Here is a 27,615-nt window from a genome sequence, read left to right on the forward strand (position 1 = left end):
TTGAGTGTAAGATTCAGGGTTAACAAGGATGAAGCTGTCCAATTGGTGGTGGAAATAGAATCACAAAGAGTAGGCGTTAATGTGTTCGTTATAATTGGCGGTAATTATTATGAAGTTTATGCGTTTTTAAAATCGCCGGACGTTACGTCATAACGCGCAATTTATTGATGTGGTAACTCCTCGTTTGACGCGTGGTGTTCCCACTGTAACGTGCTTTTCGCACAACACGGAAGGCGCGCCGTTATAACGGGGAGGGAGCGCCGTTATAATACGGAACGCGTGCCATTACAACACGGAAGGCGCGCCGTTATAACGGGGAGGGAGCGCCGTTATAATACGGAACGCGTGCCATCACAACACGGAAGGCGCGCCGTTATAACGGGGAGGGAGCGCCGTTATAATACGGAACGCGTGCCATCACAACACGGAAGGCGCGCCGTTATCACGGGGAGGGAGCGCCGTTATAATACGGAACGCGTGCCATCACAACACGGAAGGTGTGCCGTTATAACGCAGCTTCTGAGCGGTCGACGACGAACTATTTTTGGAGCGATTCCGTAACTCGATAATTCCTCGCTTAACGTGGCTCTCTGTCTGGCTGTCTGCTTGGCTGGCTGTCTGTCTGTCTGGCTGTTTGGCTGTCTGTCTGTCTGGCTGTTTGGCTGGTTGGCTGGATGCATGTCTAGCTGTCTGTCTGGCTGTCTGGCTGTCTGTCTGGCTGTTTGGCTGTCTGTCTGGCTGTCTGTCTGGCTGTTTGGCTGGTTGGCTGTTTGGCTGTCTGTCTGTCTGTCTGGCTGTTTGTCTGTCTGGCTGTTTGGCTGTCTGTCTGTCTGTCTGGCTGTTTGGCTGTCTGTCTGGTTGGCTGTCTGGCTGTTTGGCTGTCTGGCTGTTTGGCTGTCTGTCTGGCTGTTTGGCTGTCTGTCTGGCTGTCTGTCTGGCTGTTTTGCTGTCTGGCTGAATGACTGCTCCTTCATGCCGGGGGGTTGTCCGCAGACCGAGCAGTGTGGATGGAACCCGAGGCCATCGTGCGGTTGTGAGATAAATTTGTCATGGAACTTTTTGAGTTCAATGGTCCAAGCTGTGTTTGACTTTACATGATGTCTGATTGCGTTCGATATGTGTGTGTATACCAGAGGGCAGCTCCCCCCCCCCACCTCTCTATATATTCATTCTTACCTCTCTTACGCACTGATTTCATCATTTTCCCACGCTGCGCACTTGCAGAACAGCAGCAGAACGTTTCATTCGTTTTGCAACGCGCACAAAAGCGATTTCGATGGCGAGGGTTGACTCCCACGGTACACGTGAAGCCGAATTGCGAGAGATTTCTCGTTCTATTCACCAGGCCATCATTGGACCTCCTTTGCCAGTACGAAAATATAATAATAGGGTTTTTCCCCTTTTTTTCCTGGCAATAAAACTGAAACCTTTTTTTTACGAGGATTCATATCTGCATTGACCACAATACCTGCAGTCAAATGCAAACAAAAAAACACACGATAATAATATATGCATTGTCACCCTTGGTGTGGACAAATCAGTTTCAAGGACAATGCATATATTCTTAGGTTTTTTTCGGTAAAGTCACGTAGGTAAAACATCAAAATTAATAAAAATAAAATAAAACAAAAAATCACGACGTTTCGGAGGCAACACAAGTCTCCGTCATCAGGTGGGACCGTCACAGCCAGATTAGCTTCATCAAGTGAGGCAATGATTCAAGATGTAATCCCTTGCAGTCACGAAAGCTTCAAATCTAGACAATGCATATATGATCATGGTGTGTTTTTTGGTTTGCATTTGACTGCAGGTATTGTGGTCAATGCAGATATGAATCCTCGTAAAAAGGTTTCAGTTTTGTAGCCAGGAAAAAGGGGAAAACCCCTATTATTATAATCACCAGGCCGTCACCCGATGCTCTCCTACGACTTCCTGCGGGTGCACAGCCACCGCGAGGGGAGCCGCATGTCCGTGGCTCTTTAAGGTGACCACGGCTTCGTGGCGTTATCCATGAAGCAAACCTGTCAACCCCTTATCCCTGCCTTATTACGGACATATTCAGACCTGATTGGTCACCCCGTGGCCTTGTGAATCTCAACGTTCATCCTACAAATTCTCATCGCAAGGGAGTAACACAAATAGACAATCACCACTATACTCACCACTACTACATTCACCACGACACTCACCACTACAATCCTGTCAACACCTTATCGGTGCCCTGCCTTATTACAGACCAAGTCAGACATGATTGGTCACCCCGTGGCCTTATGAATCTCAACGTTTATCCTACAAATTCCCATCGCAAGGGAGAAACACAAATAGACAATCACCACTATACTCACCACTACTACATTCACCACTACACTCACCACTACAAACCTGTCAACACCTTATTGGTGCCCTGCCTTAATACAGACATATTCAGACCTTACTGGTCACCCCGTGGCCTTATGAATCTCAACGTTTATCCTACAAAGTCCCATCGCAAGAGAGAAACACAAACAAATAGACAACATATTTGTTTTGCCCGAATTGAAACGGCTGTACGCCGCCGTATGAACCTGAAAACTAAATTTCCCTGTACAAGAAAACGGGGTAAACCGCGTGGGATGACAGCTATAATTAAGGGACCCCCACCACCGTCTCGTATTCACCGCGTTGCATCGCGGCTCTTGAAATACTGATGAGTTTTTTTGTTAACCAGAATTCGCTAAAGAATGCCCCTCCTTGTTAATTTGATTGGCTACCTCCTGCTGCGAGGTTGGCGGGGTTGGTATTCGCGCAGCTGCCAACCCATGCGGTTTAGCCCGCATTTTCGTGCAGGGAAATTGAGGTTTCAGGTCCATACGGCGGCGTACAGCCGTTTCAATACGGGACAAATGTTTTAAATTATATTTTTGTCTGTTTGTGTTTCTCCCTTGTGATGGGACCGTGTAGGATGAAGCTTGAGATGTATAAGGGGCACGGGGTGACCAGTAAGGTCTGACTTGGTCTGTAATAAGGCAGGGCACTAATAAGGGGTTGACAGGTTTGTAGTGGTGAGTGTAGTGATGAATGTAGTAGTGGTGAGTGTAGTGGTGCTTGTCTATTTGTGTTTCTTTCTTGCGATGGGAATTTGTAGGTTGAACCTTGAGATTTATAAAGGGCACGGGGTGACCAATAAGGTCTGACTTGGTCTGTAATGAGGTAGGGGGCACTGATAAGGGGTTGACAGTCTATGCACCCGGGTGGCTGGCAGAGAAGCATTTTAATTTACAATGCACGTAGACGCTTTATCGTTCCAGGGTTTATAATGTCGTGGGCCACGCAAGCACGCTCTTTGTTTCGAGCCCGATTGGTCGGCTAGGAGAGAGGTCGTGGAAGCACACAAAGCGTCGTCTTGCTTGCACAGCTATAGACGATGAGAACGAGAAAAAAGATGCTGGAGGGTGACACTGACGGCAGCTTTGTGCTTCCAGTGTTCAGAGGCGCGGCTCCAGCTGGAGCACGCGTACCACACACATGTCGGTGATGTGCACGTCTTCTTCGAACGCTGGGGAGCCGGAAAAGCCCCTCTATGTACCAGCGTGGACGGCACCCTCGTGTTCACCTTCTGAAGCGCTCGCTCGTCACCGTGGCGTGCGCGATGACCACCACCACCACGTGACTTTTCTGTTGTATTGTGCGCGGTGCTTTTAGCGCCACAGCGCGTCGATTTGTAGCGTTTATTTTCTTTTGTTTGCTGGTGACTTTGTGTATTTCATATTGAAAACACCTCCAGTGCTTTTGCTGCTGGCGGCAATAAAAGTTGTTTTAAAAAAAGTCTGTGGATAGTTTGTTTGTGCACCTAGCTTGTACAATGTGGGGTCTGTGTTACGTGTCGCCAAAGTGGCACCTACACGCACACACACAAAAGCAAAGATTCCCTCCCCCCGTGTAATCTTTAACAGACTGCTGGGGCAAGTGCTGTTAGAGAACACCAATTAAGGACAATACCCACGACCTTGAGGTTAAAGAGTATCATGCCTTGCCGACCGTGATATACGCACACAACGGAAGAAATATATCACGAGATTAAAAGTAGTTTCATTGGTGGAATTAAATAATGGATGCCTTTAACTTTAAAGGCGAGAGATATTTAATGTTATTGCGATCACGGTTAAGCGGCAAATTCTTTTTTAAAACCACCAAAGCTTTATGGATGACCAACATCGTTCAGCCTGGTGTTCCACTCAGGATAATTAATCGTGAGTCCAATTGTCTCCACTTACGTAGCCAAGAAATAACCACTCATGCTCTGGTGACTGTCGCTTCATTGGGGCGCCGCAGTGGCGAGATGTTAACTACCTCACCTGATATGCAGGCGGTCGTGGGTTCTGATCCCGATGCCTGCTGTATATTTGGAGTTTGCATGTCTCTCTCTCTCTCTCCCCGTGGTTGTGTGGATCTTACTCTGGGAAACCTCTGGTTTCCCTCCCCACATTTATAATTAACGTGCGTTTAGAGTGTTTAGAGTAATTGTCTGTTGTAAATTTCCACGTGATAATCCACTCAATTGAGCTACAATTTGTGACCAGGTCGCTTCTGAAAAAGAGCTGCTCAGCTCAGTGGGCCTTACTTGGTAAAAAAAAAGTAATTTTCGTTTTAAAATAAAGTTCTACAATTAAATGATAATGCTAACATGGCTAGCTTTGACATGAGCACGTATGTTCAGCGAAATCCCAGTGAACGAAACCATTAAAAAACTGAATATAATTGACAAAGGCTTCATCTAAGATATTCCACCGATCAATGTGGCCACATCAGCCCACGTGACGGGATTTGTTCGGCCACGTGGGGCGATGGAGGGGTGCAAAGCTCGAAGCGGCATGTGACACGTGCACCAGCTCGCACAGCAAAGACTAACTGCGAAACGCGCACGAAGCAAGCAACATTTCATTGGCACGCGACGATGAAGTGAATCGCAATTGAAAAAAGTCACCGCTGTAAGGTTTGACTCCAGCCACTTACCGTCGGCAGACAGCAGCGGGGGAAGGCTGAGACCTAAATCCAAGACACAGAGAGACTGATTCTCAGGGGCTTTCCGCGCAGAGATGATTTCTTCATGCAATGGACATAAAATAAATATAATATCGATGATTCGAGCGAGAGAGAGAAAGAGAGAGATGCCTCACGAAGGGCAATGGGGCTACCGAATTTCATGCAGCAGACAACAAGTGCGCGTTTCACATGGATGTGTAATTACTACTACTACAACAACAACAACAAAGTGGCGGTGACGTCACCACCGCGCTTGCGCCAGGCTAGGTGCACATTAATGCCACGTGAATTGTGTCGAACGCCCGCTGGCAAGAGGTCACGGGACAGACCCAGCAGGTTGCCATGGGTCGACTGACTGAGATGAACTGGCAGATAGCACCACCTGTGCCCCCCTCCTGTGCCAGCTGTGCACACACACACTGTCAGTTGTACCATCATACCTGTCAACCCCTTATCGGTGCCGACCTTATTACAGACCAATTCAGACCTTATTGGTCACCACGCGCCCTTATTAATCTCAAAGTTCATCCCACATAGTCCCATCGCAAGGGAGAAACCCAAACAAATAGACAAACTATTTGTTTGCCTGTATTGAAACTGCTGTACGCTGTATTGGACCTGAAAACTCAATTTCCCTGCTCAACAATACGGGGTAAACCGTATGGGTTGACAGGTATGCACTATTCACCTGAACTGTATGACATTGGTCAAGGATTGCATCGGTGCATCGCAGCGTTCCTCATTGCGAGGCCTGCGGGCTACACTGGCGGCCCCCAACGAGTGACAGCACCACCCCCATCATCATCATCATTATCGTGCTGCTGTCAAACCCCCCACAATGGTTTCAAACGTGCGGCTGTAACCTCACTCACACTGGCGATGTCTCACCGGCGAAAGTGCCCCGCCCCTCTGAAAATTAGTGTAGAGCGCTGGCACGTTGCATAGTCTTAAGCGTTTATAGAATACTATGAGACATCTCCTTTACCAGTGGCAAAATATAGTAGTAGGTTTTTACCCTTTAAACTGGTACAAAACTGACACCTTTATACAAGGCATCATGTTTGCAATAGCCACTGGTAAAGGAGGTCTCATAGTGTAAATGCTTACCCCGAGCTCTCAATACTCTGATAGTGCACTGTTTTTGAGTTGTACGCCTTTTGGCGTCATCTGGTCCAACACCAATGGAGACTAGGCTCTAAAGAAAGCTGTCTCGGGTGTGGAGCAATCAACTTCAAGGACAGTGCATATCATTACCATTATCAGAGTTGTTTCTTTTTGTTTGCATTTTGACTGCTTGTGTTGCGGTTATTGCAAACATGATGCCTTGTATAAAGGTGTCAGTTTTGTACCAGTTTAAAGGGTAAAAACCTACTACGTTTATAGAATAGTTTCATTGCACAAAAGATGAGCAATTGCGCTGTGCACTGCATTTCTGTCCCGTACCGCCGAATTAGCAAGCGGTGTTGCGGTCGCAGGTAATTTTGGTTTACACCTGTGCCGGTATTTGTCTCTCCACCACTTCGTTTCTTTAAAAATGTGAGTTCGCTTACCCCGAAATCTGGCTTTAGAAATTACTACGTGCAGATGGGCCAATGAAATCACGGTGACTTTTGGCTGGGACGCGACGTTTAAGCCAGCGAGTCGCCTGCACAGGCATGTGGCGAGCGGACGCGTATCTGCGTAAGTCTCCGCTTCTCCACGTCGTGGAAGAGCGTGAGAGGCTACGCTTTTTTTGCATGGAAGTGTATGTGGATCTACACGCAAGGATGGTGATGAAATGGGACGAGGGAAGAGGTACAGAGAATATAAGTTCATTGGTTGAACGGCAAATCCGAGCATGCGTTGGAAGCGAATACAAAAGCAGAGCTCCCATTGTGTGTCACACATTGCTGTATGGCTATGGGCAGCCGGTAGGGCTGTCCAATATTAATCGGTGGCATTTGAACCGTATGGCGGGACCCCGGGGTCCCGTAAGCCCCCAGCTCTCGCATAAACTGCGTTGCGACGTCATTCTATGTCTGTTGAAGGCGGACGACACAGCGATCTGTTGCTCTCGACAAGCTCTACACGGTGCGCTAATCAAAGTTGTGTTTCTTCTTCGTATTCGTCTTCGCTGCTGCGCTTGGACGACACGACACAACTGAATGATCCGCGCCAGGCGGGTCGCGGCGTTTGTTGTGCGCGGTGGGACGGAGTCGCCAAAAACAAACAAATTAATTACGATTTTGACTTCCGTTTATTCGGGACCCCGGGGTCCCGCCATGAGGTTCATTGTGTCTAAGCAATCTCCGCACCGGGGTTTTAATCTCCTGGATCTCAGCGGTGGAGTCAGGCTCGTTACACAAACAGCTGCTCGCCGCGAGCTATGAATGCTCTGACGCGTGTGGCATTGCCCTTGTGCTGGTCGCCTTTTGGCGTTGTGCTCTGGTCTGACACTGGTGGTGAGACGAGGCCATCAGAAAGGCTGTCTCTGGTACAGGCCAATCATTTTCTAAGACAACGCCATGTATCGTCAAAGCGGGGTTTGTTTGCATGTTCACCACAAGCACCCTGTGTGGTTAATGCAGTGACTGGATCCCTTGCAGAAGGGTTCTTAGTTGGTGTTTGAACATCGGAACACTTCCTGTTGCATTGGCAAAAGGGGCAAAAAAATGTTTTCGACCGCTCAGTCGAAGGCAAAACAGGTATAATCCGTAAAAACAACGTTTTTCACTATAAATCCTTTATATGCGTGGCGGCTAGAGTCCTCTCGTTCTCTGGCTTGAGATGGCTGCCACCTATGGGTCAGATGATTGCATTGCACCATTAAGCAATTGGTAATTAAATATGATATTTTTGTCCCAAAAAGTGTAAAATTTTGGGAATTTTTTTTTCACGAACATTAATTGTCACGCACAACGAGTCTGTGTGCAAAATGTCAGCTCGATTGGATCACGGGAAGTGGGTTAAAAAACGACCGAAAAATTTGCACGGTCGTAAGCAAGCAAGCGAACTTAATATAAAGGATTTTAAATAAGTATAACCCGTAAAAACAAAGTTTTTCACTCTAAATCCTTTATATGCGTGGCGGCTAGAGTCCTCTCGTCCTCTGGCTTGAGATGGCTGCCACCTATGGGTCAGATGATTGTCTGCAGTATTAAACAATTGGTAAATAAATATTTAATTTGTTTTCCCTAAACAGTGTAAAATTTTGAAAACATTTTTCACGAACATTAATTGTCACGCACAACGAGTCTGTGTGCAAAATGTCAGCTCGATCGGATCACGGGAAGTGGGTTAAAAAACGACCGAAAGATTTGCACGGTCGTAAGCGCGCAAGCAAGCGAACTTAATATAAAGGATTTTAAAAAAGGCGACACGAGACGAGACGGAGGGGCAAGTACGCACCTTGGCGGGGCTTCTGCGTGAGCACGTAGCGGATGAGCGCCGAGTTTCCCAGCAGCCCGAGCAGCATGATGATCCCGAAGAGAGACAGCATGATGGAGGGGACCACCCACGACGGCAGGGAGTCCTCCATCGCAAACCTCCGAATTGCACGGTGGGCTGCGTACGGTGCGAAAGAAGTTCAACATACACACACACATGGGTGAGTGAGTTGGTGCGTGAGTTGGTGGATGAGTGGGAGAGTGGGTGGGTGAGTGGGTGAGTTGGTGGGTGGGTGAGTGGGTGGGTGGGTGAGTGGTTGGGTAAGTGGGTGGGTGAGTGAGTGGGTGGATGAGTGGGTGAGTGGGTGGGTGAGTGGGTGAGTGGGTGGGTGGGTGAGTGGGTGGGTGGGTGAGTGGTTGGGTAAGTGGGTGGGTGAGTGAGTGAGTGGATGAGTGGGTGAGTGGGTGGGTGAGTGGGTGAGTTGGTGGGTGGGTGAGTGGGTGGGTGGGTGAGTGGTTGGGGAAGTGGGTGGGTGAGTGAGTGGGTGGATGAGTGGGTGAGTGAGTGAGTGAGTGGGTGGGTGAGTGGTTGGGTGAGTGAGTTGGTGCGTGAGTTGGTGGATGAGTGGGAGAGTGGGTGGGTGAGTGGGTGAGTTGGTGGGTGGGTGAGTGGGTGGGTGGGTGAGTGGTTGGGTAAGTGGGTGGGTGAGGGAGTGGGTGGATGAGTGGGTGAGTGGGTGGGTGAGTGGGTGAGTTGGTGGGTGGGTGAGTGGGTGGGTGGGTGAGTGGTTGGGTAAGTGGGTGGGTGAGTGAGTGGGTGGATGAGTGGGTGAGTGAGTGAGTGAGTGAGTGGGTGGGTGAGTGGTTGGGTGAGTGAGTTGGTGCGTGAGTTGGTGGATGAGTGGGAGAGTGGGTGGGTGAGTGGGTGAGTTGGTGGGTGGGTGAGTGGGTGGGTGGGTGAGTGGTTGGGTAAGTGGGTGGGTGAGTGAGTGGGTGGATGAGTGGGTGAGTGAGTGAGTGAGTGGGTGAGTGGGTGGGTGAGTGGGTCGGTAAATGGGTGGGTGAGTGAGTGGGTGAGTGGATGGGTGAGTGAGTGGGTGGATAAGTGGGTGGGTGGGTGAGTGGGTGGATGATTGGGTGGGTGGGTGGGTGAGTGCGTGGGTGGATGAGTGGTGGGTGAATGAGTGGGTGAGTAGATGGGTGAGTGAGTGGCTAACAAATCGAACAAAGACGGCCACTGCATCACGCGCTTTCAGATGCGCTTCTGTGGCCGTCTGGAATGCTCTTCCTTCCGATATTAGGAAGCCACTGGAGCTATACAACTTTTGAATCGTATAGATTGAACACTAATTTCTTTAGAACTCATTTTAGTGTTTCGTTTGTCGTCCTTCCCCCACGCACCTCCGATTCGCACGGTTGGCTACGCACGGCGCGAAAGAAGCTCAACGTCCATGCACGAGGCGTCGGCACGGGTTTCAAGACGCGTCACCGAGATGCAGGGCCGTGCCCGCGGTGCAACGATTGGCACGGTCATACTGTGAATGTGGACAAACTCTTAAGATCCCATTTGTAATAAATGTATTTCTGGTATCCGCCGTCGAGGGTCACCGGGCTGAGACGATCAGCTCGCCGTACTCCGAGAAACCCGAGCGGCTGACATTGCGACTGGGATCTCGCAGCAGCACGGACTGAGTGCCCTGAGATACTGACTCAAGCGAAATGTCTTGGGCGAGTGGGTGAGTGGGCTTTTTTTTAAATCCTTTATATTAAGTTCACTTGCTTGCTTGCAAATCTTTCGGTCGTTTTTTAACCCACTTCCCGTGATCCAATCGAGCTGACATTTTGCACACAGACTCGTTGTGCGTGACAATTTATTTTCGTTAAATTTTTTCCCAAAATGTTCCACTTTTTAGGAAAAAAAAATTCATATTTAGTTTAAAATACCAATGTGATAAAAATGAAACTCTTACTCAAGAAAAACAGAAATGAATAATAAAATAAAACCGATGCCACGCATATAAAGGATTTATAGTGAAAAACTTTGTTTTTACGGGTTAATTTTGTGTCAGCCAGGGTCGATCCAATACTGGATGAAGGTCTCCCTGCAAGCGGCCGCCACCATGCGCGACGATCCACCCCAGCATGTGGCACACGAACTGACTCGATTGCAACGCGTCCCTTGGCGCACGTGGTCCGATCTCGTCGCCGAACTACGGACAAAGCCACCGTGGTGCGATCGTGGCCACGAAAGCCAAAAGCCATGGAGCACGCAGCAAAACACTTGGGGTGGGGAGCTGGGTGGGTGTCTACGCTTCTCTACACGGGAGAGGAAACTTCACCACAACTCTCCACCACCCCCCCCCCCCCCCCCGATAGACCTCGTGGCTCGCAGACCTCGACATTGGTATTTTAGCTCCCGGGCATTTTCATTTTACATTTCCCCATCGTTCGCAAGAATATAATGAAATTGCTCGGCTGTCGCCCTCCGTTAATAATCTTTGACAGTCGGCCACCATCCTCAACGCAATTCTCAACGCAATCCTCAACGCAATCCTCAATACAATTCTCAACGCAATCCTCAACGCAATTCTTAACGCAATTCTCAACGCAATTCTCAATGCAATTTTCAACGCAATTCTCAACGCAATCCTCAACGCAATTCTTAACGCAATTCTCAACGCAATTCTCAATGCAATTTTCAACGCAATTCTCAACGCAATTCTCAACGCAATGCTCAACAAAATTCTTAACGCAATTTTCAACACAATTTTCAACGCAATTCTTAAGGCAATCCACAACGCAAATCTGAACGCAATCCTCAACACAATCTTCTCTTCACCAAACCCGCACCTTCACCAGTGTGGTCAAGTATGGTCACCCACCCCCCCCTCTCCGCCCCACCGCCACGCCCCCCCACTACCCTCCACCGCGAGCGATTAATTTGATTAAATAAACAAGATAAGCCCACTTAAATTGGCACCACCGTAAAATAAACCGTAACCCACTTACTCGAATTACCCCCTAATAGTTTGCGGTAGGCGCTTCACCACATCCGTTTGGGCGGCACGCTCTGGTTAACCTGACGGCTGCATTGATCCATTGCACTGGTAATGCAAATCACGGAAACCATTAAAAAGGAAATACACTTAGAGTCGACTGGTTTCACGGACCACACTGAGCGACGCTGCGCGCGGGACATTTAGACATCTTTTAGGCAATACCCAAGCGTTCAATTCACCCATCCGTTCATTCGGAAATATATTCATTACGTTATTAATTCGGAGCATTGAGAATTCAATGGGTTATTAATTTGATCGGTTGATAATTCCATTGTTTACTCGTTAAGTCGTTCGTTCATTCATTCGTTGAGTTCGTCAGTCATTACGAGAATCAGTCGTTCGCTGCATCGTTTGGGTGTAATGCAACATGCATGATGTTTTCCTTTCAGCTATTCATTCATTCATATATATTTAGTTACTCGGGTTTTCATTCATTTGGTTCATAATTCGGTCAGTTATTTATTTGTTCAGTCATTATTTCAGTTACAAGTTAATTCAGCTATTACTCAAGCCGTGATGCATTCGTTCGTTATCAATGTCGGTTCGCGTGGGAAGGGATGAACGCGCTGGACACTGAACCATACCGTGCGCTTGTAATTGGAACGTTCGTCACGTAAGATCCAGACGTGTCGCGGGGCAGATAAGTGCGCATTTTTTTTTTACAAAGCAATAGTTTAAGTTGTGACACTAACGTAAAACTAGCGAGAAATCGGGTTTTCACATCGGTGGAATTTTTTTTTTCTTAGAAAGAAAGAAAAAAAATCGTTAGGCACTCGAAATAACAAGTTGTGAGCCATTTTCAAGGCTGGCCACCGCCGATTTGTCCAGGTTTGTGAGATTTTAAGCGTCGGTTTCTATGAGTTCAGCGTCACGAGCGCACAGCAACCGATTTCACGTGATCTTCCCAACTCACTCTGCAGGTCGTTTGTCCGCATCACTTGAAGACAACAACGCAAGAGAGACGAACACCTGGCACGCACCCACTGCTTTACGCGACAGAGACACCTTCGATGCCCCTTCACGTGTATACATGCAAACATTAAAATTAAAATAATGTTACGTATATGAAATAAAGAAAATGTTAAGTATCATTTTTTTTAATATATTGATGATTAAATTTCAATTAAATGTTATATATACATTTTAGATATATTAAATTGCTGGGCGCCTCAAGGGTGAGCGTATGAGCCCGAAGAACAGCCGAGGCGAGGCCGAACCCTGCGGGTGCGACGAACCTCCTGACGGTGTCGCGTGGCGCGTGGCGCGTGCCGCGTGGCGCGTGGCCCGTGGCGCGTGGCGCGTGCCGCGTGCCGCGTGGCGCGTGGCGCGTGGCGCGTGAAGGGCAAAAGTGCAGCCCTGCAATTTCACTTTCTTTGCGCCACCGCTTACTGGGGCGGATAGGCCTCTGGAGCAGCGTTGTTCACGCATTTTCACGGGGAAGGGGGGGGGGGCACTTTCGCCGATAGGACATCGTCAGTGTTGAGTGAGGTTGCCGCCACGAATTTAAAACCATTTTGGGGTTTGACAGCAGCACAACGACGACGATGATGATGGTGGTGGTGTTGGGTGGTGTTTTCAATCTTTGTGTGTTGTAGAGGGTGCGCGCATCAGGGGCCCCACTAAAGACGAGGAAACTGACCACATTCCCCCTCCCACCCCACCGCATGCACGGCCTCGATTGACTCACTGCGGCGTGCGCATTTTGCCCTGCCAGGTGGAGAGGCTGGTGGTGGAGGTGGTGGTGGTGGGGAGGGGGGAGCGGGCGGGCGGGGAGGGTGATGAGACTCAAGAAACCTGCACACCATCGTGTCACCTGCCGCGCACGGAAGCCGAATTGAACGCGGCGACCTCTGCGTTGTGAGTGCAGCGCGCGAACCACTTGGTCCGGCCAGGATTCGCAAAGCCAGCGTGCAACATTGATTTGCAAATCCCATGCGTGCGTGAGTGCGCGCGGACTTACGGGCTAGGCGAAGTGCATTCAATTATACCCAAGGGGCTCACACGCGTGCGTGCGGGCACGCTCGCAACACTGTATTTTAAAGAACACGCAAAAACATTTATAAAGTAACGCACAACCACGGCTCACGCCACTGGAATTCGGTTCAGGACAAACGCGCGCCATAAGTGTTCATGTTTTTGTTTTTTCTTCTTGGTTCTTTCGGTAAAGTCACGTAGAAGGGAAGTAATAAAATAATATTTTTATTATTTTATTACTTCCCTTCTACGTGACTTTACCGAAAGAACCAAGAAGATGAATCCCTGCAGTCACGAAAGCTTTAAAGCTTTAAATCGAAATTTTTGTTTTTTGTTTGTTGCGGTTGCACCCGATTCAAGAGCCGAATGGCTCACAGGGCTTTACCTAATACATGAACTTGAACTTGAAGGGTCCAAGCGCCTTGGATAAATGTTCAAAGTAAACATAGATGAGATAAGAGGAGCCAGCCTCGCTGAGTCTCAAGACCTTTCTCTCTGTCAGTCTGGTGTCCTGTTTGACCAATACCATTACCAACACCGGGAGTGTTTGGCAAATCCCAAGAGTTTGGCCTCGTGTGGGATGAGACGGTAGGTGACTCCGCTTCACTACGTCATTAGGGCATGTTGCAGACCAACACGCTAGGAGTGGGGTGGCAATGCCAACATTGAATATTTGTGTTAATAGGGCCCAACATTAACTTGAATTTCAACTAATTACACGTAGTTTCATACAATACATTTTTTCTGGTCTCGAGGGGGCACGGGGGGGTGGGGTGTTGGGGCAATTGCCTCCATCGCTGGCCCCCCATTGGATGTGCCACTGGGTGGGATGCAGGACCACTGCCCGTTTTAAATCACTCGCGGCTCGTCGATGTTAGCCGTGTCCGGGAAACTTAAACCAGGTCACCGGGTCGACAGCGCCATACCCTGACCGCAATGCCACTGCTCCTTCCTATTTAACTTTAATTAAATTAGCAATGCATTATACAATAAGTGCACAGTATGTATCATCATGAGCAGCAGTCATGCTCAACCCACGGAGCTCACGGTCCACCCTAAGCCGCATCAACCGCACAAACCGTGGCGCAGTAGATGCGGATACCCCGATGCACAATTAATGCAAAATTAAAAAAAAAACTCTCCAAATGCGTGCGGACTGTGGACTTCTAGAACAGACCGGTACGGTGTATAACGAAGACGTGGTGCCCCCCCTCCGGTCCACAACTACGAAGAAGACATCGCAGCGAATGGCATCGGCCAAACACTCCGCGTGTCATCCCCCTGGCTGTAGCGCTTAGTTGGGTGGGTCATCGTTGCCCCGCACTCTCGTGCCGAGTCAAGACTCTCCACGCCCCCCCCCCCGACACGAATCACGTTCGCCGATTGCTGTGCCCAGCAGTCGGCTAACCACAACGACCATCACTAAGTGGTGTTGACGTTTACCTCGGCGCTTGTGCCATGCCAGGTGGACGTTGAGGAAAAGTGTCGAAGGCCCGCTGGCAGGAGGTCACTGAACAGACCCAGGTACCATAGGTTGACTGACTGAGATGTTGGCAGGTCAGTGAACAGACCCAGGTGCCATGGGTTGACTGAATGAGATGCCTGGCAGGAGGTCACTGAACAGACCCAGGTGCCATGGGTTGACTGACTGAGATGTTGACAGGTCACTGAACAGACCCAGGTACCATGGGTTGACTGACTGAGATGTTGACAGGTCACTGAACAGACCCATGTGCCATGGGTTGACTGACTGAGATGTTGACAGGTCACTGAACAGACCTAGGTGCCATGGGTTGACTGACTGAGATGTTGACAGGTCACTGAACAGACCCAGGTGCTGTGGGTTGACTGACTGAGATGTTGGCAGGTCACTGAACAGACCCAGGTGCCATGGGTTGACTGACTGAGATGTTGGCAGGTCACTGAACAGACCCAGATGCCATGGATTGACTGAATGAGATGCCTGGCAGGTCACTGAACAGACCCAGGTGCCATGGGTTGACTGAATGAGATGCTAAAAGGTCACTGAACAGACCCAGGTACCATGGGTTGACTGAATGAGATGCTGAGAGGTCACTGAACAGACCCAGGTACCATGGGTTGACTGACTGAGATGCCTGGCAGGAGGTCACTGAACAGACCCAGGTGCCATGGGTTGACTGACTGAGATGTTGACAGGTCACTGAACAGACCCAGGTACCATGGGTTGACTGACTGAGATGTTGACAGGTCACTGAACAGACCCATGTGCCATGGGTTGACTGACTGAGATGTTGGCAAGTCACTGAACAGACCCAGGTACCATGGGTTGACTGACTGAGATGTTGACAGGTCACTGAACAGACCCATGTGCCATGGGTTGACTGACTGAGATGTTGACAGGTCACTGAACAGACCCAGGTACCATGGGTTGACTGACTGAGATGTTGACAGGTCACTGAACAGACCCAGGTACCATGGGTTGACTGACTGAGATGTTGACAGGTCACTGAACAGACCTAAGTGCCATGGGTTGACTGACTGAGATGTTGACAGGTCACTGAACAGACCCAGGTGCCATGAGTTGACTGAATGAGATGTTGGCAGGTCACTGAACAGACCCAGGTGCCATGGGTTGACTGACTGAGATGTTGACAGGTCACTGACCAGACCCAGGTGCCATGGGTTGACTGAATGAGATGTTGGCAGGAGGTCACTGAACAGACCCAGGTGCCATGGGTTGACTGAATGAGATGTTGGCAGGAGGTCACTGAACAGACCCAGATGCCATGGGTTGACTGACTGAGATGTTGACAGGTCACTGAACAGACCCAGGTGCCATGGGTTGACTGACTGAGATGTTGACAGGTCACTGAACAGACCCAAGTGCCATGGGTTGACTGAATGAGATGTTGGCAGGAGGTCACTGAACAGACCCAGGTACCATGGGTTGACTGAATGAGATGCTGAGAGGTCACTGAACAGACCCAGGTACCATGGGTTGACTGAATGAGCTGCTGAGAGGTCACTGAACAGACCCAGGTACCATGGGTTGACTGACTGAGATGTTGACAGGTCACTGAACAGACCTAAGTGCCATGGGTTGACTGACTGAGATGTTGACAGGTCACTGAACAGACCCGGGTGCCATGGGTTGACTGAATGAGATGTTGGCAGGAGGTCACTGAACAGACCCAGGTGCCATGGGTTGACTGACTGAGATGTTGGCAGGAGGTCACTGGCGACGTTGGGCACGATGCAGGCGACACGAGGCGAGGGCGCGTAAAGCGAAGGGCAGGCGCCGTTCTGCCAGGCGCGTGCCGTGCATGACGCGGGCACGACAGACGGTGACCGTTTGTCGGCTTCCGATGATCGAGCCGAGACCGCGCCACCAAACCCCGGCGAGCCGAGTAAAATCTGTGGCCACGGCGCTGACGGTCGGCGGAGTGCAATCATCCGTGGTGAAGTATGGTAGCAGAAAACAAAAAAACCACACCGCTCCCCACCCCCCCTCCACATCGTCAGCGTGAGCCTTCATCTCGCAGCGGGGGCAGGATATATATACTAATTATTATTTGTGTGTTCGCTGCCACCGGACACGAAGCAATAATACGGCATTTATAAAATAATCACCGAACCCCTCGTGCACGGCGTCCCTGCGGCTACATCGCCGCGCGTTTCTCCGGGACAGCGGCGCGGAATCGTTCACCCGTGAAGCAATTAGCGTCACGCGAACCGCGCCAAGCCTCGAAAATGCCCCGCAGATAATTAGCGTGGCGCTTAACCCGTGGATTCAAAGAAAGTCGGGGTGATGTTCTGTTTAAAGGAGCATTGACGCGGTGCTCATCTCTCGCTTACCGCCCCAATCGACGGTGGACATTCCTCATTCATATGGCGCGGGGCAAGTTTGTCCGTTAGAAATGCTGTCGATTTTCCCGTAAAAAAACTAAACCAAAATTGGTACTCGTTTTATCGACCGCCGAGTGATGATGGGAAACTCGCAACCGTCCGAGTGTGAGCCGCTCAGCCTCTGCCGCCGTGAATAAGCCAAACGCATTTCACGGGCGTTTTTGGACATTTGGTAAGGAGACACCGACGCGCGCTGAACGAGGCGAATGTTTTCCCCCATCAACAGCGAAACTCTCAGCCGAGTGGCGTACGAGTCGAACGACAGCGGTGAGCGTTGTGGAACGACGCGTGGCAAAAGAGCGATTAACACATCGTGGAGCAGCCGAGGGTCTGACTCGATCATTTGAAAAACGAATTACATTCGAGTCATTTGCAAACATCTCCCCGCGGCCTCTGGCTGCCTCGAAGTATAAATTAGGGGTGCGCTGTGGCTGGTTTATCGGCAGGTCGTGTGCGGTGTGGGGGGGTCAAGTGTGGGTAACTCACGGCTCTTCCAAGACGTCTGGCCTGCGTGGAAGAGTAGGCCAAATACCCTCTTAGAGGGGCACTTGAGAGCTCGATCGAGTGGACACCCCTTCTGGCAGCGGTGGCGACTCGAAGTAATTGCAGGGTTGCACCTACACCCACGAGTTAATCAGCTTACTTGCCTTGAGAGGCGAAACTATGAAATGGTGTCGACTTACTGGGGGGTTCATCATCATCATCGTCACTTCTGTATTTGTGTTGCTCAGAGCCGCTGTCAGAATGAAAAATGAGGGCCCAAAGTTTTTTTCCCGTTGCTGCACCCCGGGCTAACTTTAACTCACGACTGTAAACGATATTCAACTATTTACACTTGCTTATATTTCAGGGTGCACGTTTACCACTAAGTTTAAAAACAAATTTCAAGCGAGGGGCAGCATCCGTCGCTAGAAGGGACCGGTAGTGGCCCCTGGTCACGAGAGAGACACCGCAAACTCCCAATATACAGCAGCAGCAGGCGTCAGGAGTCGAGATCAAACCCACGACCTCCTGTATACCAGGCGAGGTAGTTAACATCTCCTAGCCACCGTGATGATGATGAGAGAGAGAGACACGCAAACTCCGAATATACAGCAGCAGCAGGCGTCAGGGGTCGAGATCGAACCCACGACCTCCTGTAGACCAGGCGAGGTAGTTAACATCTCCTAGCCACCGTGATGATGATGAGAGAGAGAGACACGCAAACTCCGAATATACAGCAGGCGTCAGTGTCGGGCTCGAACCCACGACCTCTTGTATACCAGACGAGGTAGTTATCATCTCTGCATACACACAAACACATATCCGATTAGCACGGTTGGCTACGTACGGTGCGAAAGAAGTTCAACATACATACATAGACGGTTTTATATAAATATGTAAATTGGTCTCTCCCCCCCCCCCAACATCATGGATAACTGAATTGAATAATGTACAATTTTGAAGTCAAATAACCGTGCAAGATGGATTTAAATCAATGTCTCACTGCTCACTTCAACGGGATAACAATACAAACACGATAAGAGCTATTTTTTTTTGTAAATTCCCTCCGGCATCTCCGGATCGGACTCCATTAAGTCTAATGAATATAAAGTGCCACTTTTTGCCGGATCTTTGTCGACGATGAAAAGCAATTTGAGGCGGCGGAAATTGACTCACTCGTTCCGTGGCTTGAATAAAAAAAACCAGCACACCACGAGAAGTATTTCCAAAGGCACTGTAATAACGATGGGACGGCCGCGACTGAGACTGCAATTGAAAAGTAATAACGCAAATACGAAGACCAGCTTACTGAAGAATGGTCAAATAACTTCCGCCTCCACTATCCGCGCGGGGTAGAGAGTGCAGTCTCGTTCTCCTTTAACGGCGCGTTTCTTTTTGCGAGAGATATAACACGACGACGAATGATAATTGTTTTTTTTACCCTTCTATCTGGCAACCAAACTGACACCTTTTTTACAAGGAGTCATGTTTGCATAGACCACAATACCTGCAGTCATAATGTAAACAAAAAATATAACTATGATAACGTATGCATTATCCTTGAAGTTGATTGGTCCACACCCGAGACAGCTTTCCTTAGAGCCTAGTCTCACATGGGTTGGACCAGATGACGCCAAAAGGCGCACAACTCAAAGACAATGCACCATCAAAGTATGAGAGCTCGGGTAAGCATTTACACCATTGGAACCTCATTTGCCAGTAAAATAAATAATTGTTTTTTACCCTTCCATCTGGCAACAAAACTGACACCTTTTTTTTACAAGGAGTCATGTTTGCATTGATCACAATACCTGCAGTCATAATGCAAACAAAAAACATAACTCTGATAATGTATGCACTGTTCTTGAAGTTGATTGGTCCACACCCGGGACAGCTTTCCTTAGTGTTTTTTGTTTACATTATGACTGCAGGTATTGTGGTCTATGCAAATATGACTCCTTGTAAAAAGGTTGGTGCGCTAACCACTGCGCCACACAGGGCCATCCCATGGGGGGGGGGGGGTGGGGGGGGGGTCTGCGGGCCCTGGGGGCAAACACCACCGTGTAGGCCACCCCGACCCCTTCCCACCGAAGCGCGGGGCCCGGGCCGGTCTCCCCGACTCGCCGTGTAACCCTTAGGGACGGGCCTCTAAGGAGCCCGTCCATAAATGACGTCACGCACTTGGGGGGGGGGGGTTCAGACATTTGTGACGATGTGTGACGAGGGGGGGGGGGGGGTTTGAGAAATGTGACGTCACATCAAAGTTCGCAACTTTAAATAAATATAGACAACACGTTCTGCTTAATGAAATAGACTTTTTAATAAATGTTTTATCCTACAACACCAGAGTGCAGCGCCACATTAAATACGCACTACAATGACAATAGTTTAAAGCGATTTGAAGCATGTTTTATATATTTTTTTTGGGGGGGGGCAGAGCTTTGTGACGTCATATTTGAGGGGGGGTCTGACTTTTTGTGACGCCGTGTGACGAGGGAGGGAGGGGTCAAAAATTGTCAAAAATCGCGTGACGTCATTTATGGACGGCCCCTAAGCCTCTCTCCCTGTCTTCAGAGGATCGGACGACCGAGCCCGCGGGTCGTGACCGCCTGGGTCGGGAGGGAGTGCGCGGGTTGGTAGCGGCGGGGGGGGGGGTGTCCACGGGGGGGGCACCCACGTGAGAGTTGGGGGGGGGGCAGCAGCACAAGTCGGAGAGGGGGGGGGGGTGCGTGGGGGTGGTGGGCGGAGCGTAGTTTTATGACGGGCACTTTGTACGGGCACTCGATGCTGATACTGCCCCACTGCGTTGTACAACGCAGCTGCTGAACACACGCTCTTGACACGCACGAGCTGTGTGTCAGTGTGTGTGTGTCCAGCGTGTGTGTGTGTCAGTGTGTGTGTGTGTCAGTTGGTGTGTGTGTGCAGCGTCTGTGTGTGTGTGTGTCAGTGTGTGTGTGTCCAGCGTGTGTGTGTGTCAGTGTGCGTGTGTCAGCGTGTGTGTGTGTAGCGTGTGTGTGTCAGTGTGTGTGTGTCAGTGTGTGTGTGTCAGCGTGTGTGTGTGCAGCGTATGTGTTAGTGTGTGTGTGCAGCGTGTGTATGTTTCAGTGTGTGTGTGTGCAGCGTGTGTGTGTGTCAGTGTGCGTGTGTCAGCGTGTGTGTGTCAGTGTGTGTGTGTGCAGCGTCTGTGTGTGTGTGGTAGCGTCTGTGTGTGTGTGTGCAAAGTGTGTGTGTGTCAGTGTGTGTCAATGTGTGTCAGTGTGTGTGTCAGTGTGTGTGTGTGGTAGCGGTCAGCACCGCTGACCGTTGCGCCACGAGCCACCCGGCCACCCGAGTTCAATTCCCGCTCACGGCCAACACCGGTGACGATTATCTGAACCGTTCATGGGCCTACCCTAGGTCGACTCAGCCTCAAATGAGTACCTGGTGCGGTGTGTAAAACATCGCCACTGGGAAGACAAAGGCGTCCGGGGGTGGTGCTGGCCAAACCACCCGCTCGTGTGCCGTGCCGGCTTTCACAGGTGCTACTTGCTAATAGCACTTGCCCCAACAATCTGTTAAGGCTATACGGGTGATCTTTGTCTTTGTGCGCGTGTGTGCGGGGAGCGGAGCTGTTAGCGCGCTGCGCACCGGACCCGGCCACCCGAGTTCGATTCCCGCTCACGGCCAAACACCTGAACCGCTCCTGGGTCTCCCCTAGGTCGACTCAGCCTCGAATTAGTAGTACCTGGTTGCGGCGTGCCAAACATCGTCGCTGTGAAGACAAAGGCGGCCGGGCGTGGTGTTGATCACCCCACACCCCCACGTGTTACCGCGCCGGCCTTCATAAGTGCTGCTCGCGAACGGCACTTGTCCCAGCAAGGCTGTACGGGTCACCTTTGTCTCTAGCGAGAGGCTATAACGTTTCATTGCTCCATCTCCCACCGCGCTCAATTTGCCTTAACCACAGCCGTCAGTCACCATTCTGACACAACGTGCTTGTATGAGACGTATTCCACGTGCGCGCGATGTTACACCGTGCCCTGTATACACACACACACGCACGTGTGCACCCTGCGCGCTGTGGGTGAGGAGCTGGAACACAGGACCCGGGTACAGATATCCTTCGCCGCTGATGTTAGCCGTGACACTGAACTCAAATCGCCGGGGGTTAAACGGCTCGGTGAGCTAACCACTGCGCCACCGCTCGCTACATCGACTTCGGATTTATGTCGTCAATGGCTGTTACGATAACCACTGAGCATTGCGCGTTACGAGAAAACACATCAGCTTTTGAATATCAGTTACGATGAATACCGTGGCACAAACGTCTACTTGTGTTACCTCGCACGAACCCACTCTCCTGCAGTACACAACACTAAACACAACAGCAGACACAACAACAGACATAACAGTCGGCACAACAGTCGACACACAACAACAGGCACACGAACGAAGGCGGTCTAGATAACTTACCCCAACGCAGCCACGAAGCGCAGTGACACAGTGGGATGCTGATTGTCTTGAAGCACCACAAACCACCTGATCTGCCCCACGTCTCCCACTCTCTCGGTATCTCTCGCTCCTGCCTCTCGCCTCCCTCTATCCCACCACTCTCTCTCTCTCTCTGTGTCTGTCACCACTCTCTCTCTCTCTGTGTCTATCACCACTCTCTGTGTCTCACCACTCTCTGTGTCTGTCACTCCTGCCTCTCGCCTCCCTCTATCCCACCTCTCTCTCTCTCTGTGTCTCTCACTCCTCTCTGTCACCTCTCTCTCGCCCCTGTCTCTCCCCTATGTCTCTCACTCTCTCTCTGTGCCTCTCACCACTCTCTCTGTGTCTCTCACCACTCTGTGTCTCTCACCACTCTCTGTGTCTATCACCACTCTGTATCTCTCACCACTCTCTCTGTGTCTATCACCACTCTGTATCTCTCACCACTCTCTCTGTGTCTCTCACCACTCTCTGTGTGTCTCTCACCACTCTCTGTGTCTCTCACCACTCTCTGTGTGTCTCTCACCACTCTCTCTGTGTCTCTCACTCCCCTCTCTCTCTCTCTCTGTGTGTGTCTAACAGAGGTGTGTCGCCCCTTATATGCTCCCCCACCGTTCTCGATCCATTGACACTAACGAGCGGGACGACGGCCGCCGTCACGCGCGCGCAGCTCCGAGGCCGCGGGGTTCCGGCGGGAGCCGCTGGGAGGGGTCGCAGTTTGGAACGCCGAGGGGTGGAGAGGGGGGGGGGTGGAGAGGGGGGTGGAGAGGGGGGGAGGGGGGTGGAGAGGGGGGAATAGAGATGAGGGGGGGGAGAGGGGGGTGGAGAGGGGGGGAGGGGGGTGGAGAGGGGGGAATAGAGATGAGGGGGGGGAGAGGGGGGTGGAGAGGGGGGGTGGAGAGGGGGGGGTGGAGAGGGGAGGGGGTGGAGAGGGGGGTGAAGAGGGGGGGTGGAGAGGGGGGGGGTGGAGAGGGGGGTGGAGAGGGGGGTGGAGAGGGGGGGGGGGAGAGGGGGGTGGAGAGGGGGGTGGAGAGGGGTGTGGAGAGGGGGGGGTGGAGAGGGGGGTGGAGAGGGGGGTGGAGGGGGGGGGTGGAGAGGGGGGTGGAGAGGGGGGTGGAGAGGGGGGGGGGTGGAGAGGGGGGTGGAGAGGGGGAGTGGAGGGGGGGGAGGTTGGAACCGACAAAGCTGACACCCACAATACCCACCCAGCATCCCACCCACGCACCCACCCACCCACCCGCACCATAACCCCCCCGCGACCCCATCCACTCCCACACACAGACCCCCCCCCGCGCCACACACACACCTCCCCCCATTAAAAAAAAACATTCTAAACGTTGTAACCAACGTCATTGCGTCTCCTGACTTCGTGCCCCGCATTGCTTGCCTTCGATTCCGCGAGTCGCGTTGGGCGAATGACCTCAAATAGCAACGAGCGACCACGTCGACACCACGGGTGTCGCGGCGAGAGTCAACTTGAGTCGGCTGGCTCTCTGACCCGAACACCGGGGCACTGTGCACCGTGAGCCTCGCTCTCGAGTATCGTGCGTTAACAAAGAGCCCCGACAAATAAACACATTGTCCTGCGGAGGGAGCTGGTAGGAACGTTGGGTTGCTCGGTCAATGGCCAGGGTCAACGGCGGCGTGGTGTATTCCGTAAATATACCCGACGGTTGCACCCGATTCAAGAGCCGAATGGCTCACAGGGCTATACCTAATAAATGAACTTGAACTTGACTGTGAGAGCGGGCACAAGCCGGCGTGAGTAGGTTACACGTTGAGTTTTATAAGGGCACCACGGGGTGACCAGCCCCTCCCCACCCAGCCCCACCCCTCCCTCCCCACCCAGCCCCTCCCTCCCCACCCAGCCCCTCCCTGCACGACGGACGGACGGACACAATAATCCCCTGTGGGCTGGTGTAACCAGGAGGTTCCTACCAGTATAAAACACTTCGTGACGCTCTCCACGAGCCTCAAGGCGCGACAACGCTCAGCACGAAGAACTCGAGCCGCCGTTGACACCGAACACTGAATAGCTTCCGGAGAGAAGTGGAGAAATGTATCTCTCTCTCAAGCTAACGTGGGTTGGTGGCAATGCCGGATTATATCCTCGTAGCACAAGTAGCTACACCTGCTACGGGCCCCGCACTTTCAAGGGCCCCGCGCTAAATGCGTTCAAGCTATCAATTCCGCTTCAGTGATTCTGCACTTGCTCTATTACTATAGTACTATACCGCCTTCAACTTTTACGAACGACTGGGTGTTTAAGATTAGCGATTTGTCGTATTATCTGGCTGTATAGCAAATGGAAAAAAATACAATAACTTTACTATGCAAGCTAAAAATGTGTGTTTTTATATTTACGTGTTTTTAGGGCCCCCTTTATAACATTTATACTACAGGCCCCGCACTAGCTTCATTCGGCACTGCGTGGTGGCACCCCCAGCGACCGGCCCACTAAACCTCGCGTCCCCCATCTCCTGGCTCGGTGGTTCTTCGCCAAATGTCACGTGGAGGCAACTTTCACCGACGAGTCATCGTCAGTGTGCGTGTGTGCGACGGCCGCCGCGCGTTTGAAACCATTGCGAGGTTTGACAGCAGCACGCTGATCACGATGGTGACGACGACGGGGAGTTCTTTCACTCTTTGTTCGTTGTCGGGGTGCCGCGCACGTGCGTCTGGGGCCGCACTAAAGGTCACCAGGGGCCGCACTAAAGGTCACGCAGGGGCCGCACTAAAGGTCACGCAGGGGCCGCACTAAAGGTCACCAGGGGCCACACTAAAAGTCACGCAGGGGCCACACTAAAGGCCACCATGGGCCGCACTAAAGGTCACGCAGGGGCCGCACTAAAGGTCACGCAGGGGCCACACTAAAGGTCACGCAGGGGCCGCACTAAAGGCTACCAGCGGCCACACTAAAGGCCACCAAGGGCCGCACTAAAGGCCACCAGGGGCCTCACTAAAGGCCACCAGGGGGCCGCACTAAAGGCCACCAGGGGCCGCACTAAAGGTCACCAGGGGCCTCACTAAAGGCCACCAAGGGCCACACTAAAGGCCACCAGGGGCCACACTAAAGGCCACCAAGGGCCACACTAAAGGCCACCAGGGGCCGCACTAAAGGTCACCAGGGGCCGCACTAAAGGTCACGCAGAGGGCGCCAGTGACCCGCGGGGCCTTAGCGATGAAGAACGCTGCTCGATCTCACGAACGTGCTGTGCCTGCCAGACTTTCTTCCCCTCCCATTATTGCTCCCCCCCCCCCAACTACTCCCTCCTCTTCTTGGTTCTTTCGGTAAAGTCACGTAGAAGGGAAGTAATAAAATAATAAAAATAAAACATAATAAAATCAAATAAAAATTTTAAAATATTTTTTATTTTTTTTTTTTTTTTTATTTTATTACTTCTCTTCTACGTGACTTTACCGAAAGAACCAAGAAGATGAATCCCTGCAGTCACGAAAGCTTTAAATCGAAATACTCCCTCCTCCATAACTGCCTCCTGAACGAGCCCGAGGAATTTCGAATTCTAAATGATCGTAGCAGCTGCTGCTGCTGCGAACAAATCGTTGACTTCAACACCCCCGTGAAAGGTGGGTTACAGCGCGCACAGAAAATTGGCGCAGCAACGATTGTCTGTTGCTGCTGCTGCTGCCGCCACCGCTGCCGCCCGTGACTCGGTTAGGCGTCGCGACTCGCTGCTTGAAGTTACGCCAAAAATAAAAAAAATCATGGGATGCGGCTCCAACTGTCCACCTGCTCGACGCGATGCTCGGCAGGCGTATACTTCCAGAGCGAACGCCTCGCTCGTGAACGCAGCCGCGAGGGGCAATCGTGAAGAATGTCCTCCGCCAAGGCTCGGCACTGGCACCCGATCTGTTTGACATTCATACCCGCCATGTACAGCATCTCACACGTTCCAATATGCGGATGACGTAGCCCTCGCTGCATCAGCGCGCACAGCTTGAGCGCGTTGACAATTAATTGACCGTTAATTGACAATTTCCCCACGAACTCCTGTATACGAGACACGAGGTTGTTAACATCTCTACATACATACAAACATTTCTCCGACTAGCGCGGTTGGTTGTGTACGGTGCGAAAGAAGTTCAACACACACACATACAATATAACAGCTGATCGAATGTTTACTAGAGGCACATTTCTGTCGCTGGAGACCCCGACCAAATCCCTCCAAAGCCACCACCACGAAGTGCTTTCCAGATTAAATATCACGCAGAAGATGCCACCCTTGAAGCGTCCTTCTCTGGTAGCCCAGTGCGGATTTGATCTTCCACGAAGCTCGTGGTCCACCCTATAATCGCATCCACTACAGAAACCACGGCAACTTGATGCACAAATGGCAAATTAAGAACTCTTCCAGTAGTAGCGTGCGACTATGGTCATCCAGAACAGATCGTACAACGAATAACGACGCAACGCCCCGTTCCATGAATATGAAAGAGACATCACGGCGATACGCTCCGCTGCTCCTGAAGCAGTTGCCTGCTGGGCTTGACCACCTCGATGTGAAATCGTGGATGTTGCTCTGCATGTCCATCAGCAGCAGCCGGACTAATGAAGAAGAAGGAAAAGCAGAAGCCCAGTGCGCTATGACCCCCCTCTCCACCCCCTCCAATATATCTCGGGGTTATCATGGACAGAAGCCAGACGTTCAAGCCTCGCGTAAAAAATAAAAGATTTGTAAAAGACCGAATGAAAAACCTCCCTTCTACTTGTAGGAGCGACCTGGGGGCACCCCAGCCGACACACGTCCCGATCCGCTGCCTGGACTCGGGTTGTTACATCCTACACCCTTCTCCAGATCCGGAAATGTATAGCAACCAAATACTCTAAACGCGTGATGTTGCTTCTAAATTTGGAGGGGAAAACCCGAGGACCCGGAGAAAACTCCACGCGACCACGCGGAGAGAGAGAGAGACGCGAACTCCAAATATACAGCAGCAGGCGTCAGGGTCGTGGATCGAACCCACGACCTCCTGTACACCAGGCGAGGTAGTTAACATCTCCTAGCCACCGTGATGATGAGAAAGAGAGAGAGACACGCGAACTCCAAATATACAGCAGGCATCAGGGTCGTGGATTGAACCCACAGCCTCCTGTATACCAGGCGAGGTAGTTAACATCTCCTAGCCACCGTGATGATGAGAAAGAGAGAGAGACACGCGAACTCCAAATATACAGCAGGCATCAGGGTCGTGGATCGAACCCACAGCGTCCTGTATACCAGGCGAGGTAGTTAACATCTCCTAGCCACCGTGATGATGAGAAAGAGAGAGAGGCACGCGAACTCCAAATATACAGCAGGCATCAGAGTCAGGTTCGAACCCACAACCTC

The 27,615-nt window shown here is 51.1% G+C and overlaps 1 protein-coding gene across 2 annotated transcripts in view; it reads right to left on the bottom strand.

Moving 5' to 3' along the window:
• Nucleotides 1–22,939, bottom strand: part of GRPR (gastrin releasing peptide receptor) — a 29,000-nt gene extending 6,061 nt beyond the window's left edge. Inside the window, exons 1-3 of one of the 2 annotated variants that reach the window (XM_061570213.1) lie at nt 22,244–22,939; nt 8,410–8,565; nt 4,993–5,025 (exon numbers count right to left, since the gene is read on the bottom strand). In XM_061570213.1, the coding sequence (XP_061426197.1) occupies nt 4,993–5,025; nt 8,410–8,539 (163 nt within the window). In that variant the 5' untranslated portion in view covers nt 8,540–8,565; nt 22,244–22,939. The remainder of the gene's footprint in view (nt 1–4,992; nt 5,026–8,409; nt 8,566–22,243) is intronic. The other variant, XM_061570220.1, reaches the window with a different exon arrangement.
• Between the last annotated feature and the right edge of the window lie 4,676 nt (nt 22,940–27,615).

Source organism: Lethenteron reissneri, chromosome 6 (genome assembly GCF_015708825.2).
Source record: "Lethenteron reissneri isolate LAM-NWPU_2019-01 chromosome 6, ASM1570882v1, whole genome shotgun sequence".
NCBI classification, from domain to species: Eukaryota; Metazoa; Chordata; class Hyperoartia; order Petromyzontiformes; family Petromyzontidae; genus Lethenteron; species Lethenteron reissneri.